This window comes from Rhinoderma darwinii, chromosome 5 (assembly GCF_050947455.1).
Source record: "Rhinoderma darwinii isolate aRhiDar2 chromosome 5, aRhiDar2.hap1, whole genome shotgun sequence".
Classification (NCBI taxonomy): Eukaryota; Metazoa; Chordata; class Amphibia; order Anura; family Rhinodermatidae; genus Rhinoderma; species Rhinoderma darwinii.
The window spans coordinates 306,427,004-306,446,259 of NC_134691.1; the positions used below are offsets into that span (position 1 = coordinate 306,427,004).

A 19,256-nucleotide genomic window follows, 5' to 3' on the forward strand; every position below is an offset into this window, starting at 1 on the left:
GAGTCGCCGGCACCGGGCGCTTCTGAAACAAGCAGGGGTGATGCGCCATGTGCCATGGCACAGGTCACACACCCCTAAGGCTGGCCCTGGGTGGGAGGGTAGTCGTCAGGGTCTCCGCCTGGAGCGGAATCCCTGGCAATGCTATGACCGGGGATTCCGCTCCTAGCTCACAACCACCTTCCCGCCGAGTGCTGCCGGAAGGTGGATGCGGCAGCCCCCGGCGTTCATCCGGTTACCATTAAAATAGATAGAATATGGCGCCGGAGCTCCCTGGGAGCTGGAACCAAAAACGCTGCAGGTAAAGTTTTTAGATCCGGCTCCCAGGGAGGTCCGGCGCCGTACGGCGCCACAACTGATGTCCTCCGTGCCAGAACAGATCCCATAGAAACTATGGGATCCGTTCTAGCATCAGTTGGAGCCGGGCTTTTCTTCAACACGCCGAAGGTAAACTGAAGCGGATATGTAAACGGCCCCTTACAGAAAAAGCTTAGAGGTGGGACCCGCATCTATCTGACATTTATGGCATATCCTGTGGATATGCCATAAAGAGTTTAGTGTATACTGTTTTATTATAACGTTCAAACTGTTAACTTTCTAAGCACCCCCCGAGGAGGATTCTTTTTTTTTTTTTATAATTATTTAACTCTATGTCTTTATTTGGAGGTCCGTATCAGAAAAATAATGACCTGACTGCTATAAAGATATATTATGAAATAAGCACAGAATTATGGACCAATTTAGATGGTAATTCAAGAGTGAACATTCACTTAATGGACTATGTTACCAAATGGGGCCGAACCTTTATTAGCCATGTTGAATAACCATACCAAAGAGAGGTTTCTACTGTGGAGAACTCAGCGACCATGTATTACATTTTAAAAAGAACCATTTAATACTAAATTTCCCCCAGCATCTTCCCCTGGTAATATCAGCTGATCTCCTTTTGAGAAGTGGTTGTCCAGCTATAGATGTGATATTTTAGAGTTGTATTATTCAAATGCTATATAGCATTTTAATACTGTATGGCACTGTTATGTGTTCACTTTATGACAAGACTTTGTAGGCACCATACGGATGTAGCCATCTTCATCTTGACTCTGATAACTTGCAGCAGCGTGATATCACACAACAAAAGCCACTGAAAATTCATTGAAAAAGTCAAGATAAATGATCTTGCCATTCTGTATTTAATGCGTTACAAGTCAAGATAAAGACGGCTATATCTGTATAATAGTAAGATGCAGACATTGTATGGTTCGAGATTTGGCAATTTAGCATGACGTTATTCAGGTACAGCATAGTACTATTGTTTGGGAAGGATTATGGTAGTATTAGTCATTTTCCTGGTCATTTTTCTCTAATTCTTGTCTGTTTTGGGGCAATCCCTCATTAATTTTAATTTTTGAGGTTTTGCCTAATATGGTTTGGTCCTATAGTCAGCTAAAGCCAAAATCCATATCCAGAATTAAACCATTGAAAAGCCAGTCTATGTAAATAATAGCAATGCATAGAACTTCACCGAGTCAGCTAGGTTCACACTTTGGAGAAGATTTATCAAAACTGGTGATGAATAAATGTGGAATAGTTGCCCATAGCAACCCATCACATTGCTTCTTTCGTTTTCAAAATGGCCTCTAAAAATTTAGAGCTTGAAGCTGATTGGTTGCTATGGGAAGGCTACTCCCCTTTTCCTTTGCCTCAATTTTGATAAATCTCCCCTTTATGTTGTGGTGTGAGCAACACAAGTATGCACTGCAAAGTCACAAAAAACATGTATTATACATGCTTTTGCCACGTTTTGCTAGTTGCCCTTGGTAACAGTTAATATTTTTACTCTATTACGCTGTCAGACATGGGATCTAACTGCTTAAGCTCCCACAATGCACTGCAGAATTCTGAACATAGATTTAGGTATGAGGGAGTAGAAAACATCATGTATGGTCTCATCCAGATGGGCAAATTGTACCTGTGCTTTACTGTCTGTATTCTGGATGCAACACCTGGACCTCCCTACTGAACCAAACTTAAAGCACTATAAGGATCTACTTCTGGTTAACTAGAGTCGCAGGAAGGAAGTGGGGGGGGGGGGGTTAAATTTGGGATACTTACAGTTGAAAATGGTTATAATGTGCCCATCTAAATTAGGCATAAATAGAAATTAGTACATGTGAAATATTTTTCAAACTTTCTTATCACTTTATAAAGATTTGAGCTTTCTAATATTGTGACTTGTTTTTAAAAATTATAATTGTAAAAAGGTAATAAAACCATAATGTTGGATATAATAATAGTGAAAAGACTGGGAAATGTAGTTAATTTCACAGCTGACCACTGAGAGTCACAATACAATCTCCTGTTTTTGCTTTTATTCCACATACAAAAGTGGCAACTAACAGCAGCATTTAATATACTGGACACCTCCACTGTTATCCCAGCATGCTCGTGGCCTGAAGGACTTGGAGAGAGAAAAATTTCCATATCAAACCCAATTTAGATGAAACGCCTTGCTTAAAAAAAAAAGAGAAAGAGAGTGAGACAGGGTAGCGACTGCATCAATAGCCCCTTGATTAGATTTCCATCTCCTGAGCAGACAAATATGAATATTTATTACCATGAATGCAGATTTCCCTTCGTCCTATTACTCTGATCTTGAATTCTATCCACTGCTGCTTTTTTTTTTTTTCATGAAATTTGGGCAACGCTGTGTTTTGCTATAAACTGACAGTTCTCGAGATAATCCTGTTATTGTTTGGTAGAAAATGACAGTATCTGCTTATTCATGTGTTAACGAGAAATTCAATATTTTCTTTTTCATCACCATCATCTTAGATGGGATGAAAATTAATATGTAGACTTGTAATGCCAAGGTTTCCAAACCAGACAGTCTTTCAATCATCGGGTAAATTAGCGGTCTGACAGCAGCGGCTTTTAATATATGGATCACTTCACAGGCTGGGGGTGTTTTCTTCTCTACATTCTGGAGTGCAATAATAAATCCTCTTTGTTATACCCCTCTCACTTCGACATGGTCTATTATTGACAGACGAGGCAAGAATATTTTTGTCTATTTTTGCATGTAAGCTCTGTACATAAGATGGTTCGATTTCAGCTTATAACTACAGATTGGAAAGATGAGACATTTTGGGTCAATGTTCAGAAAACCAGTTCTAGATGTAATACTAGCTAAAATAAATATATAAATAAATAAAATGGACATACATACTATACATCTAACATTTCAGACTTGCAGGGACTTCATAGAAAGTCACCACATTTAGTAAATATGTCATCTTACAGGTACGCTGATACTTTACACTGGATATTAAATCAGCACAACCACAGCAGATAATATATATTCCAGTAAAATATGGCACTCACTGCTGACAAACATTGTGAACGTCTCCCCCCCCCCCCCCCGCTAAGTACGTCTACAAACTTCAACCCAATGACTTGTCCACAGACCCTTTTCTGATAGCAGTACAGTAAGGAGGTATAGTAGGGGCCCATACAATAGTCTAGACATATTAAGGCTAGACATGTTAGACACTTGTCTCTTTGCTATACTACCTCTTGGTTGGCTTAGTTTACACCAGTTTTTTTGCCAACATTTTGGTACAATTTTGTGATACGGTGCTGCATTTAAGCCACACCCCTTTCATCTGAGCCACAAGGCGCAAAAAGTGTCAAAAACAGTCAATAAATATTGCACCATAATTCCAGCTCAAGTTAAAAAGTAAATCTGCCCCAATAAGTCCATGAGACCAACACACCGTCTAGTACAGTACAAGTTATTCTATTTTTATAATTGGCAGCTACCTCTTTTTGATACAAATTTATGAGAGGTTGTAAAAGCCTCATTCCTTTTACATCAAAGTAAAAATTAAAGGAACACCTAAAATACATATTGATCCTAATTTGTGTCATATTGCAATTAAAGTGAGAAATATATAAAGAATTATTCTGTATGTGCCCTAGGAGATCTTCCTCTCCTTAAAAAATTGTATTTGGATGTAAGACAACTGGCTGCAATAGGAGTCAACTATTTAACCCGTTAGTGACCACCCATTAGTGTTTTTACGGCGGCCACTAACAGGCTTTATTCCGATGCAACAGCCTGTTTACGGTGCTGCATCAGAATAAATAAATAGAGCAGGGAACTGTTAAATCCCCCTGTTCTCAGCTACCAGAGGTATCGATATCGATATTGCCCGTTTAACCCCTCAGATACGGAGCTCAATAGCATTGCCTCATCTGAGTGGTTTTGGAGAGAGGGATGGAGCTCCCTCTCTCAACCAACCGGCACCCTGCGTAAGATCGCAGGGTGTCGGTGTCTTCTATGGCAGCCGGGGGGCCTAATAAAGGCCCCCAGGTCTGCCACTAGTTATGTCTGCATGACCTAGCAGATGCCTGTCAGCTTTACACGGATAGGCACTAATACACTGCAATACAAAAGTATTGCAGTGTATTATAAAAGTGATCGGACGATTGCACAGTGAAGTCCCCTCGTGGGACTAGTAAAAAGGTAAAAAAAAAGGTTAATAAAGTTAATAAGAATGAAAATGAAAAGGGAAAAAAAAAATGAAAAACACACTTTTTCCCCTACAAAATGCTTTATTATTAAAAAAAATAAGTGAAAAAGTTACACATATGTGGTATCGCCGCATCCGTAATGACCCCAACTATGACATTATTACATTATTTAAACCTCACGATGAACACCGTAAAAGTAAAAAAAATAAAACAATGCAAAAATTGCTGTTTTCTGTGAATCCCGCCTTAACATTTTTTTTTATAAAAAGCGATCAAAAACTCGCATCTAATCCAAAATGGTACCGATAAAAACTACAAGTCTTCCCGCAAAAAAAAAGCCCTCATACAGCTGCATGGGCGGGAAAAATAAAAACGTTATGGAGAAATATGGAGAAATATGGACTCCCTCCCTCTTCCTTTCTCTCTGCTCCCCCTTCTTTCCTGTTTTTCTATACTTCTAATCTGTCCTCCTTGGGTTTTATGCATGGCTGCTGGTTCGGGATGTATAAACTTTGCTGTTCTTTCCGGATTGATGCAGCTGACGGCCAGAGCTGTGTATTGTATCTCTTGCATTGCACTTATTGTTATCATACTTACTGGCCTGCGAGCCGATGTCTGTGCTGATTATGTCAGCACTATCTTCTTGGTGTTTGAAAAATGAAAATAAAAGAATTTATAAAAAGAAATATGGAGACACAAAAACAAATAATTTTGAAAAAAAATAGTTTTTACTGTGTAAAAGTAGTAAAACATACAAAATCTATATAAATTTGGTATCGTTGCAATTAAAACAACCCGCTGAATAAAGTTACTATGTTATTTATACCACACAGTAAATGGCGTAAATTTAGGACGCAAAAAGTGTGGCAAAATTGCTGTTTTTTTTCTATTCCCCCCAAGAAATTCTACGTACCCCAATAGGGTGCTATTAAAAAATACAACTTGTCCCGCAAAAAACAAGACCTTATACAGCTATGTCGACGCAAAAATAAAAAAGTTATAGCTCTTTGAGAGTATGGAAAAACGTAAACATAGCTTGGTGATTAAGGCCTAAAATAGGCTGGTCACTAAGGGGTTAAGCCCTGTGCCTTGGTTAAGCCGCACCCTTCAACTGAAAATGGAAGAGATCAAAAGGAAATTAACACCTGTGCTCATTGTAAAGTTTACCGCTCACTTGACTTAGCTGCCGGTTGAGCACTCCTTTGGCAGGCAGCTATTCTACCCGTCTCCTGCTTACACATGCACACTCGGCTCGGCCCTTTTCAATGTGAATAGAGGAAAAAGCTGCTACCAAACTCCTGTGGCAATGGATTATCTCCTATGGAAACAAGAAGCAGGCATGTTGAAATCCAACCTACCCGATCCTTCTTCCACCCAACATCTGCCCTGGGGGGAAATTACGTACATCCCTAGATAGACAGCCCGGTTCAGCCGACTGTCATTTAATATTTTTGAGCACCTTAAGATTTCTACAAAACTGTTTGCTTCAGGAATATGCAGAAAATCCTGCCGACTGAGAAACAGTGTAGGTAAGCTTTTCTTCTAAAATAACAGTGAAGTTCTGTCTTGTAGCATTATATGTATAATGGAAGCCTATTGCATCCAAACCATTACTCCTTCTCAAGACAGAGAAATCGGGAATACAGAACGGGCTAAGGTCAGTAATATTTGGTTACTTTACTGCACTAACCCAAGTATCTAAAAGGGAGTCTTTAATGTATTCTGAATCCCAGGGCTGGGATGACATAGGCAAGCAGTACCGGGGCATTAAGTGTACATGAAGATTGTAAACCCTCGTGGGCAGCGTCCTCTCTACTTCTGTACCTGTCTGTCATTCATTAACTAATGTTTATTGTACTTGTTTTATTGTCTGATGTTATGTACGTAAACCCTTTTTTATATGTACTGTGCCATGGAATTAATAAATAATAATATCTAGTTGTCAATGTTGTAAGTAAAAATATTTATTTTAATCTAATGATGTTACAAAGAAATGACTCATCCATAAGGTGTTTCACCAGGGCGCCCATCAGTGAAAATCACCCCATACATGAAAGGAGCACGTAGTAAGGGAACATACTGTAAATACTTAAAAAGCCCACTGAGCTTTTAACATATATAGAATTTGTCTATTCTATTCCTTGAGCACATATGTTTAGTTACATCCGTTAGCACTAAAGCTACTCCTCTATTGTTTTCTTCTAAGATAAGTGGCACCAGATGCATCTGGCAGCCTCTCAAACCTTCACCCGTCATAAAAATAACATGCATATCCAGCTGGGTAGAACAGGGATGGAAGAGGGGCATGATAGCTCCAGGTGTCAGACTGGAGTTTCTTGGGCTCACCAGAGAAAACTATTCTGAGGGCCTACATCTGGCTATTCCGAACATGTGCAAGTCCACTTTTAATTGCATCATAAAATTTGTTAATAAGGTCAAATTGTTTATTTCTGAATCAACCCATAAGAAATGGGCAAGTTATTGTTTTCAACGTTAGCTTCAAATGGGGTTGTTTACTTGCCCTTTGGGGAACTATGATAGTGCCGGATCTTGGGGCTCTATGGAGGATCCTCTAGTATTCTGGTAAGCCAGTCCAACCCGGATAGCTTTTGATGAAACAACTTTTAGCAGGAATTTATCCTATGTTATACTTACTGTAGGCAGAAATTTGGAAGCATAAGTGTAAATTATGTGTAAAAAAGTAAGGCTAAGTTCACACTTGCGTTGTATAATCCGTTAGTTTGATCCGTTTTTAGATTAGTGGATGTTATAAAAATAACGGATGCAAACGGATGGTAAATTGTCCGTTTTTTAAAGGATTAGTTTAATGCATCCATCAAACAAACTGGCAAGAAGCATCCGTTTGCATCAGTTTTTATCAATTTATAGCGGATCCGTTATTTTGGCAACCTTTTTTGTTCAGTTGATAGGCTTCGTTCACATCTGCGTCAGGGCTACGTTCCGACTTCCGTCAGGTTCCGTCATTTTGACAGAATCAATAGCGTAGTCGACTACACTATTGACTCCGTCAAAACGACGGAACCCAACGGAACCCCTGCACAACTGAGACAACGAAAATCATTGGCAACGGATCCGTCACCATTGAAATCAATGGTGATGGAAACGGAAACCTCTGGTTTCCATCTGTGTCAGTTTGTGTCTGTTCAGGGTCCCGTTCTGACATCGCGTTTGTGCTATCCGCCGGGCATATGTGTTTTTAAACACTAAAAAAGTATTGAAACGTATAGCTCGGTGTATACATAGACTATAATGGGTCAAAAGTAGGCCAAAATACCATACGTTTTGTCTATGTTTGTCATGGTTTACGTTGGGTTACTGTTTTTTGAAAGTACTGAAAAGCGTAGTGTGCTGCGCTATTCTGTACTTCAAAAAAACGTATATGCGACGTAACGTTTCTTTTAACATTGATCTCAATAGACGAATGCAAACGTAATGTTATACATTTGTATCCGTTTACATACAGTCAATCTATCCGTTGTTTTTTCTTTTTCTGTCCTTTTTCCATCAGTGTTCACTTTAAAAAAAAGTATACTTTTTTTTAGGTAAAAAACGGACAGAAGCGTATATCGACGTATAAGTACATGCTAAACGTACACGCTATAAAAACCACAGACGTAACTAGAAAATAGTACATGTTTGTATTTTCAATGGTCCACGTTTTTATGAAAAAAACATATACGCCCGGCGTATAGCACAAACACGGTGTGAATGGGGCCTAAGGGCCTGTTCACATCAGCGTTCGCTTTCCGTTGAGGGGTTCCGTTGGAGGTTTCCATCGTGGAACCCCGCAACGGAAAGTCAAATGGAAACCACAGTCGACTGCGCTATTGATTCCGTCGAAATGGTGACAAACGGAAACCATTAGCAATGTTTCCGTTACTATTGATATCAATGGTGATGCAAACGGAAGCTAAGGTTTCCGTTTGACTTTCCGTTGCGGGGTTCCACGACGGAAACCTCCGACGGAACCCCTCAACGGAAAGCCAACGCTGATGTGAACAGGCCCTTACTGATCAGTTAGACATCCGTTTTTTAGAACGGAGAAAAAAGTCCTGCACTCTGCACACTTTTATAGCCTTAAAAAAAAAAACGGATAACTAGCACAACGGAAGCAAATAAAAATCCCATTGATTTTAATGGGAATTTGAACGGATCCATTTTTATCAGTTATTTAGATATAAAAACACATCAGAGTAACGGATTATACAACGCAAGTTTGAATTTAGCCTAAAATGCCATCTATTTAATAACTAACTTTAGACAAGCATCTAATAAAATCATCTTGTTAGGCTGCAACATAATCCTACAGTGCAAGCAAGAGCACACAAAGATAAAACATATAAGCAATGAAAGTGCCTGCAGCACTCTAGTAATGCCATGTTATCTGGGATGTGATGAGAGGCTACAAAGGGAAACTGCACTAAATTACCTTTATTTTTTAAGCAGAAGATCATGATATTCTCAAATCAAATGAATTGTTAAATGTAGCAAAAAAAAATGGCTTTGATTAATGTTGCTGTCAGCCGCGTCCAGAGCGCCCCGAGCTGTATCGTCACCATAACGATGGGACGCCACAACACGCCTCCTGGACATTAAGGGGTAACTACTATAATGTTGCAGTGCTTGGTTATCAGCCCTGGTTGTGAGTTTCCTTGGATTTTTTCTGTTGTTCCCTGTGATTTAACCCAGCTTTCATCTTGACTCCACTTGGACAAACTTACGGGACCTGAAGTTGCCCGCCCCTTACCGATCCAGATCTGTTTGACCACAAAATGGTACACATCCTCCACTGTAGCCCGACCACTTATTGGAGATTATCCCAAGGACAGCGACTTGGGAATCTTAACATCAAAGTCCATACCTCCTTGCGGGGTTTAAGGCCAAAGATAAGGGGATTAATTTGGCTCTGTACCCCAGGTTAGCCTGTACCAGCTCAATAATGGTCTCAGCCATTCATTGTCCCTGCCTGCTGCCAAACTTCTATGCTGGAGCACAACTCCTTTGACAGGTCTGCATGGTGCCACTGAAGTCTTTTCCTGCTAAACTGCGCTACTCTGCGTCATATTTCTTGAGATGTCATCCAAGTTCCGGTTAGGGCACATTCAGACGTGGCGGAATTGCTGTTGAATTCCGCTGCGGACAGTCCGCAGTGGAATCTGCAGCAGCTGGTTTTTACATTTGTTTCCATACATTTTTAGGAAACTTAGTTCAGATGTTGCAGAAAATAATTGTGCGGAAATTAGGCTGCAGTGCAGAATTTTCCCTCCGCAGCATGCTCATGACGTGGTGGAGAAGAAGCGGAATTTCACTGCGGATTTCAGCCTTTGCAATGCAAAAACTGAAATCTGTGGCAAGTCCGCTGTGATTTCTGCAACGTCTGAATTACCTGTCAAATATGCAAATGTTGGTGCAGATTCGTTGCGTAAGGCTGGGTTCACACGTGGCGGAATTTCACTTAAATTCCGCTGCGGACACTCCGCAGCGTTAATCCGCAGCGGAGCCGTTTCTGCATTGACTTCCACTTCTATTTAGAAGTGTTCGTTTAGACGATGCGTAACATTCCGCTGCGGAGCATAGGCTGCGGAGCAGAATTTGGTGTCCGCAGCATGCTCTGTCTGTTGCGGAGCAGTGGCGGACTCATGGCGGAATTTCTCCATTGACTTCAATGGAGATTCTAAGTTCCGCAATGAAGTCCGCAGCTGTCATGCACATGTTATGTGTGCTGCGGATGCGTCTTGCTTTTTTGCCATGACATTTCTTCATTCTGGCTGGACCTATGTATTTCTAGGTCTACAGCCAGACTGAGGAAGTCAATGGGGCTCCCGTAATGACGGGAGCATTGCTAGGAGACGTCTGTAAATAGTCACTGTCCAGGGTGCTGAAAGAGTTAAGCGATCGGCAGTAACTGTTTCTGCACCCTGGACAGTGACTACCGATCACAATATACAGCTACCTGTAAAAAAATATAAGTTCATACTTACCGAGAACTCCCTGCTTCTGTCTCCAGTCCGGCCTCCCAGGATGACGTTTCAGTCTAAGTGACGGCTGCAGCCAATCACAGGCCAAGCACAGGCTGCAGCGGTCACATGGACTGGCGCGTCATCCAGGGAGGTCGGGCTGGATGCCGAAAGAGGGACGCGTCACCAAGACAACGGCCGGTAAGTATGAAATTCGTTTACTTTCACTAGGGAAAGTGCTGTCCCTTCTCTCTATCCTGCACTGATAGGGAGAAGGGAAGCACTATTCCCGCAGTCCGCAGCAGCTAGTCCGCATCAATTTACTGCACATTTTGTGCAGATCCGCAGCAGAATCTGCAACGCAGATTCTGTGCGGCATTGATGCGGACAGTTGCGGAGGAAATCCGCCACGTGTGGTCATGCCCTAATTGTCCCAAATCTGCACCAACATTTGCAGCGGAAAAATTCCGCCACGTGTGAACATGCCCTTACACTGGCACACTCTTGGGCTTATCGTCTAAAACAGAGCGTTACAGTTGCAAGCTGTCAAATTTTAATTGTTAGTTAAAACTTTGATGTTGTAAAAAGCAAGGTTTAGTGAAAATAACATTTCAAATGTCAGGTAGAACTTTCATATAAATGAGGTTGTGTAAAAATGTGATTTTAAAAGTACACAAACAAATAAATACAAAGAAAATGAAGAAGAAGAAGAAGAAGAAGAAGAAGGTGTTATGTAATTTTGAAATGAAACATCTACAACGAAATGTCAATGAACTGGTATAAAAAAAAGTTAAATGCCCCCTCTCTTAGAACACTCATCAGATGGTGGCAATGGGTATAACAATAAGGGATGCAGAGGTGGCAGCTGCATCGTTCCCTGGTGCCCGAGTAGGCCCAAGGGCCAAACTGCCAAATATGAAGACACTAGCATTATAAATGACACAATTCCAAATCTTCCAAATTCCTTTTCTTTCAGCTGGGAACAGACTGAAGAGCTTGGGGTTAGCTTCCCTAATCTACCATTACATAGAAAGCATTGGGGTACTGTAGGTTTGAACCGGGAGCAAGCTTCCCCCAGACTAAGATTGAGCTAATGTGATATCTATGTCAAAAGGAGACGACATGGATATTTAATGGCCATTTACCAAAAAGTGTGTTGTTTTTTTTTTTTTAATTATTATTATTACTATTATTATTATATACCACATGGATTGAGATATGGAAAAAATAATAGAATAAAATAAGAGGAACAAAATATGTGTTATATCTTCTCTTTTTTCTATTATTTGTATCACTTATACTTTTACTGTTGTTAATTATCTCTAAATGAATTCTTATATACACACCACTAGAAGAAAAAAACTATACATAGTTGGACACACAGTATCAAAGACCACTTCCATTTAGCTACGCTGCTGTGGGTCATATAACATACTGCAATTCCCATTGTTCCTTATTTACCTTGTACATTGCATTGCCTTCTTGTTTTCAAAGAACCTACAATTCAAATGATGCAATCTGATAGGTAAAAAATTATTAAATAGTCAAATAACTTCCACCATTTACTATTTAAAGTTCATCCCTGGGGCACACACAGCCACACACACACATATATATATATATATATATATATATATATAGATAGAGATATATATAGATATATATATATATACAGTAGATATGTATATATATATATATATATATATATATATATACATCTATGTGTGTACATATATATATCAAAATATTTATCAATCAACAAAAAGAATCAATACAAAATTTCTGTTCTGGTTTGCATATTAGATGTTTTTTAGGCACTCTTTGAAATAAGATGTTAAACACCTCAGAAAAAGAAAACTGAAAATGCTCCCGTTAGCTTAGTGGAAATTACACATCATGTAAAGTACCGGAATAGCAATCAAAATGGTAACCTAATGCAATGCAATTAGAAATCTGTAGGTGGATAAGTAATTTATTCACTTGATCATTGAATACAGAAATATGACCATTTTTTTTAGCTGCCAAAGATCAAGGATCTGAAAGCACAAGATACAGAATTTTCACAGAACATCACGTTACTGAATAATATGGATTTCCGAGGTTAGTCCAAGTGGCAAATATAATTGGTGCATTTCACTTATTAATAGCTTTATTTCATGGTGACCAAAACACAGAGATTTCCCACTACTGATTGTTACACTCATACCGGTACATGTAGCATTTTCTTGCTATTTTTCCTACTCTAGAATCACTCTGATACAACACCGGCATTGCCCTTGAAATTAGCAGCTGATTACTATTTAACTATTTATGTGGTAAAAAACAATAATGATCAGCTACAGAGAGACTAAACTAAGCATGTCTTAAACAATTTCCAATTTATGCATCAAATTTATTCAGATTTTTATATAGTATATGGAAACGATAGTCTGATAATCCTAAATGCTCACATTACTGGTATGTATGCACACTATCAATCATATTGGTCAAAGAATCTGTATGTTTAAAAAAAGATATTGTTTGATCTGTTCCAAAGAATTAGTTTATAGCAGAAAGCAAAGCAAATTACACAAAAACAAAAAAGTTTATGGCATGTGACAAATGTACTGGGAAAGATTTATTTGATAGACTTTTTGAAAAAAATTGCCAAAAAAGTGGCGCCCAGGGCGTGGGCCAAATTTATTGTATATGTTTTAGACACCTTTTGCATTTTGTAGACATGTTTGAAAAGTGTCTAGAAAATAGGGTGAGGAGCCCTAAAATGCACCAGATTTATTATGATACAGTGTTTTCTACTGTGATAAATTAGACACAGTTTCTGCCTGTCTGATCTAGTTTTATACGGTCTATCTTTAAGACAGAATTACTAAATCTCCCCCAATTGTGTTTTTAAAACTTTTTGCACCTAATTCAACCATTTTAAAAGAGAATAAAATGTAGCACATTTATTAAAGACGTGTAAAAAATTTTGTCCAAAATATTTATGTACATGTAACATGCCAAATGATTTGTACCAAATTTAACACGCCATTTGTACTATTTACATAACTTTGGCGCAACGTGCACCATTTTCATCATGTTGTAAATTGATGCGTCGAACGACAGTATTGATTAATCCTCCCCAATGTGTCAATGATAAGATTTTCTGCTACAGCTGGTACAATCATTCCCAATCTAGAAACACTATGAAAGAACAAGACATTCCCCAGGGAAAATAACACAAGGTATTGGTTAGATGCTAATAATCATAGTAACATAGTAAGGTTGAAAAAAGACTTAAGTCCATCCAGTTCAACCCATTATCTTGTAGTATTGAGCCAGAGGAAGAAAAAACCACCTCTGTGAGACACCAATTTTCCTTATCTTAGGGGAAAAATAGCTATCAGAGTAAATTTACCGGATGTCCAGTAATTTAGTACAAATAACTTATAATACTATATCTTTCCCATTTTAAACTCAGCGAATGAGAACTTCCCTTGGCAGAGCGCCCAATAGTCTCACTGCTCTTGAGGGTGTATTTACATTTTGTTGCAGTAAATATACCCTTTTCCCTAAAGAATAATGTAGATAATGAAATTGAAATCTAGGTATAATATAATATACATATAAATAAATCAGACACAACGAGCTGCTGTGCTTGGATGAACACTGAAGCGGCCGCAGCACCATTGTTCTGATGATCTGCAGGGTCCTGGGGGTCAGACCTCCACAGACCAAACATTGATGGCCTATCCTAAGGATGATTTTGTTTCTTTAGTACCTTCATCTAACAGAGTGCTCTAAGCATTAGCCAACCAGTAGAACTCGAGTTTACTAGTAGGAGCATTAAGACTGAAAAATAACAGATATTTATCTATATAGAGCAAATAAAAGTAAGAAAATATATAAGGTCCTACCTCAGCAACCCCAGTTTGCAGGATTCTTAGTCCTGTGGATTTTTCAAGCTTCTCTTTATTGGTAGCTATAAGAACGAGAACAATGCAAAATGTTATTTCAATGTAAGGATCTTACAACAATAATTCACAAAATGTCTGCACGTCTTATATAAGAATTTACTCTATCAGTAACTTTCAGTAGACGAGAGAATTCTATGAAAGACAACCATCCCAATTATATTTCATTCTTATGGTGACCATTGACACAGTATAGTATTATTTTAGCAGGGACTTAAGACAGAGCATGAGAATGATAGCCAGCCATTGCGATTAGAATGTCAGGCGGAATATGCATCCTTTCTAAAGCTATTATTGTCACAACACCTACATGGCAGCTGTGTCAGGCCATTAGCGCCCTTAGGACAAATGTATAATACCAAGAAACTTTATATAGATATAAAGTAATAGCAAAAGTAACAAGATATGCTTCATAGCACCTTACTATTGTTAACTCCAATAAGCAATATAACATTTGGGATAACTTCTTTTACAAGGAGGGGCACTCCAATGATAACATGTATGGGCTAAAGGGCCAGAATTGCCCAACAGGAGCCATGAGAAGAACGCAAGCACTATTTGTGTCAATGAAATAGTTCAACAGGAAGCCTCAAAAACTTTTGGCGCATTATTTAGTTTATCTATTTCTAAGCGCTGTACAGAGATCGTCAACACCCACATCACTCCCTTTCTCCAATGGGGTTTACAATTTAATTTCCCGATCTCAGAAAACCACATACTAGGGTTAACAGAAAGCCAATACGTTTTTTAGTATAATTTTGGAGAGTGGGAGAACACCGTAGAACCCGGAGGACACCCACGGAAACAACATTTAAACTTTGTACAGATGCTGCCCTTGGATGGATTTGTACCCAGAACTTGCAAGGCAACAGTGCTCACCACTGCGCCACCATGCTGGCCCGTGAAGACAGCCTGTTAGTACAGCATGTCATAAACGTAGTGGAAATTGGAACTCCTGCCCAGTATGAGACTTTCTCAGCCTGTTTATTTTCTGTACAATAAAAATATATCCAGGACACTGCTGACATGTTTCACATTCATAGTCCTTACTCATTGCTGTTTCTTATCTGTAAGATTATAGAATTTAGCTCAACAAGTCAGGACACCTGAGCCAGAGAAGACTGACTGAGCAGTTATCAGCCATTTATCAATTCTTCGCACCCCAATAGGCACAATACCCCTGAAAACAGTGCAAGCAGCTAATGCACCCTGGAGAACCCGAGCAGCCATAACATTGTAAGAAGAGACAATTATTGTAAGTAAGCATAGCGCTGTTCAAAAAATGCCAGCTTTCTGTACACCAGGCGCCTACCGCATTAATAAACCCAAAATGGAAGGTACATACTTAGATAACTTTTCCCAACTGGACACCAGGTCACCTTACCTTAGATATAAAGTAACTTATATACAATAGGTCACCTACCTACTCTGAGCATCAAGCACTGTGCTGAATATTCCCACAGATCGCCTCTGCTAGATCAAGGTAAGTCCTTTCAAGAGGCCAGTGATTACTGAGATGCTATAGCCACTTTCAAGGTTTTAAGATTTTTTTTTCTCAAGAAAAGCCACTGTGATTTCATGCTACTTCTGGGGAGCTATTCAGTAGATGATGAAACTCCCATTGACTGATGAACTGACTTTAATGGGGGTGGTCTCATAAAGACAACCCCTTTTCATAAGCCCCTTTAAGGCACATGGACGTCATAGAGGAAGTACCCTGCTCACGACCTCCCTTCAATGAACCAGAATGTAAATCCATTATGTAGAACTGGTTCTTGCTCTTATGGATACAGCACATATATGCATTACATGGACACCATTCATTTTAATTACAGCTAATTCCTGGGGATTAGAGAAGCTAAACCCACGAGAAGCAATCCATACTCAGCAGCTCACACCTTGCTTTAACGGCCGAGATCAGAGATAACTAGGATCCCGGCCATTTATCCACTTTAATGCCCCGGTCAAATGTGACTATGGTATGGTATCAAAGCCATTAGAAAGAGGGGGGCCCTCCTTCATCCAATTGCCCTCCTGCGACTCGATTGAAGGGTTCTGATGCACTGTCAGGGAAGCTGGGGGGCTTGTGAAGGCCCCCCGGTCTGCCATCTTGGCCCTCTTATAGGCTTTAACAGAGGCAGGGCCTAATAGGAGAGTGGTACAATACACTGCAACACATAAGTATAGCAGTGTATTGTACAAGTGATCGAACAGTCGAATATACAAGTCTCCTAGTGGGACAAAAAATTGGTGAAAACAAATTTGATAAAGTTTTGAACACTATACAAAAAAATATTGAAAATAAGAAAAACACCTTTCCCATTTTTTTAAATAAAATAATGTTAACAATCAAAAAATAAACATAAGCGGTGTCAGCGGGTCCGTAAAAGTTGGAACTATTAAAACATAATGTTAATGCGGTAAACGTCATAAAAAAAATCCAAAAGTCGTATGAACCCCAAAATGTTACTAATAAAACTACAGATCGCCATGCAAAAAAAAACAAGCCCTCATACCGCTCCATCGATGGAAAATGAAAAAATGTATGGGTCTTAGAATATGTAAACATAGAACATTATTTTTTTTTAATGGTTTTTATTTTCTAAAAGTGGCAAAACTTTAGTATCTTTGAAATAGAAATATAATTTTTTTTCCGTTTTCCAATACATTATATGATACATTAAATGGTGTCATTAACAACTGCAAAAAAAACAAAAAACTTTATGGATCTTAAAATGTGGGGAGGAAAAAATGGAAAAATAAATAAAATGGCTACAATGAGAAGGGGTTAACACTAGCTAAACATATCCTGAGACTACTGTATATTCTGTTAGAGTAGCTCCCCCTCTGGCCGACCTAGAACGTACATGGATTACATGGACAGCCATTCATTTCTTTAGTATATTCTAGAATTACTGAATTTGAATACATGGGCTGGTTTTTCAGAGCTGCTGTTTATAAAACACCTGCATTCTTATATCAGCATTATATATTTTAAAAAATAAACTTCCTTTCTTATAAGTAAGCTATCAATAAAAAACAGGCTGAAACTTTTATACTTAAAAAAAAATCCTTATTTTTTCATTCTCAAGGATTAAGCACAAACTGAAAATGTCTGAGAATCTCATTATTTTTAAATCAAATCTTTCTCTTTTCATATTACAGTTCTACAATTCATCCTGAATAGAAAAGGACACATTTTAGAATTTAATTTATTTTTCCTTAATAAAAGTAGAACTCATTTGGAACATTCAAAGCAATGGGCAACATAAGACCTCGTTTTGTATTTGTGTGAAACAAAGGGTTCTGAAATACAAAAATGAAGCCCTTCAAAATTAAATTCATAGATGAAGGATATGCAAATTACCTGAAGAAGCGGAACCCTATAATGTTCTCAAAATTCTGCAACAGCCTGTTTAATTAGTATTTTAATTTATCAGAATAATTCCTTACACTTGACAATTTATTCAGTAATCCATATAATTAAGCACGTTTCTACACTGAAATAATTTAGTCAGCACCCTGAATTATAACCTCAGAGAATTTTGGGAAGCTTTTTCTATCAACGGAACCTACAGCCTTTGCCCTCTCTGCCATGTCTAGTGGTTCCAGTATTAAGGGAAATAAGGGGGTCAAGATGACTGGCAAGATGATACATGGAGGTGATCAAAGTAAAACTCTCAGTTCTTATTAAAAATAAAGACAGAATGAGTAAAAGTTCAGAAACAAGAAATATATACATTGACATTTATTTCATCTAAAAATCCAGATAATCCAGCAGTGCACTTTCTAAATTATTATAATTCGGCAATTTCCAACACAGAAATGGATAATAATATGGAATTTCACAAGACTGGGGTTTGAACTCATTAATGGGTTTGGTCTGGGGTCTGATTTAATAAAAGGGTCTGGTATCAGATTTAATTTGGGGTATGGCGTCTGATTTAATTTTGGGGTCTGGTCTGTTGTCTGAACTCATTTTGGGTTTTGGTCAGGGGCCTGAACTTATTTGGGGTTCTGACATAGGCTAATTTAATTTATGGGTCTGGTCTGCGGTCTAATTGAATTTATGAGTCTTGTCTGGGTTCAGATTAAATTTGGAGGTCTGATCTATAATCTGATTTTATTTAGGGGTCGGTCTGGATTCCTAATTAAATCAGGGGTTAAATGAATTAATTTAAAGGATTGATCTGGGGGACCAATTTATTTTGGGGTTTGTCTGGGATCTGAAATAATTTTGGGGTCTGGTCTGAAATTTAAAGGGGTTGTCTAGTTACAGAAAATAAATGTTATTTTTGGTAAAAGTAAAGTTAAACCTCCGAGTGATAATTGATTATGGATGTCCTAGCGGGGATTGCTGTGTTTAGATTGCAAGCTCTCAGGAGCAGGGTATCTTATTGTATGCCTTAACCCCCTTATGGCCAGACTCATGTTAGCATTTTCTGCCGTGTTACCCAATTCTTGTAATACTTGCAAAATTCATATATTATTTATTCAGATTTTGTTTTGAAATGGCCCTTTTATAAACTGTTTTTTGGTTATAACCACTCAGGGTTTTTTCAGAAATCCATTCAGTTGAAAAAAAAAAAAGCATTGTTGGTCATTCAGGGGTGGTTGTCATTCAAATTTATAAGACGATGTTATAAAATATAACAGTAGATTTTATATTAGGTTATAATATAAACATTAGACGTCACATGGGGTTTGCCACCTCCAGGTTGACCTTCTTATGGGTATGAGTATCTATTGAGAGGATTCCTTTCTTTTGAAAGATCTTAGAAGCAGGATCTATCTT

At 38.5% G+C, this 19,256-nt stretch overlaps 1 protein-coding gene across 1 annotated transcript in view; it reads right to left on the reverse strand.

The window, feature by feature from the left end:
- PTPRN2 (protein tyrosine phosphatase receptor type N2) overlaps positions 1-19,256 on the reverse strand; it is a 721,223-nt gene that overhangs the window by 242,492 nt on the left and 459,475 nt on the right. Inside the window, exon 12 of the mRNA XM_075827406.1 lies at positions 14,405-14,469. Coding sequence (XP_075683521.1) covers positions 14,405-14,469 — 65 coding nt within the window. The remainder of the gene's footprint in view (positions 1-14,404; positions 14,470-19,256) is intronic.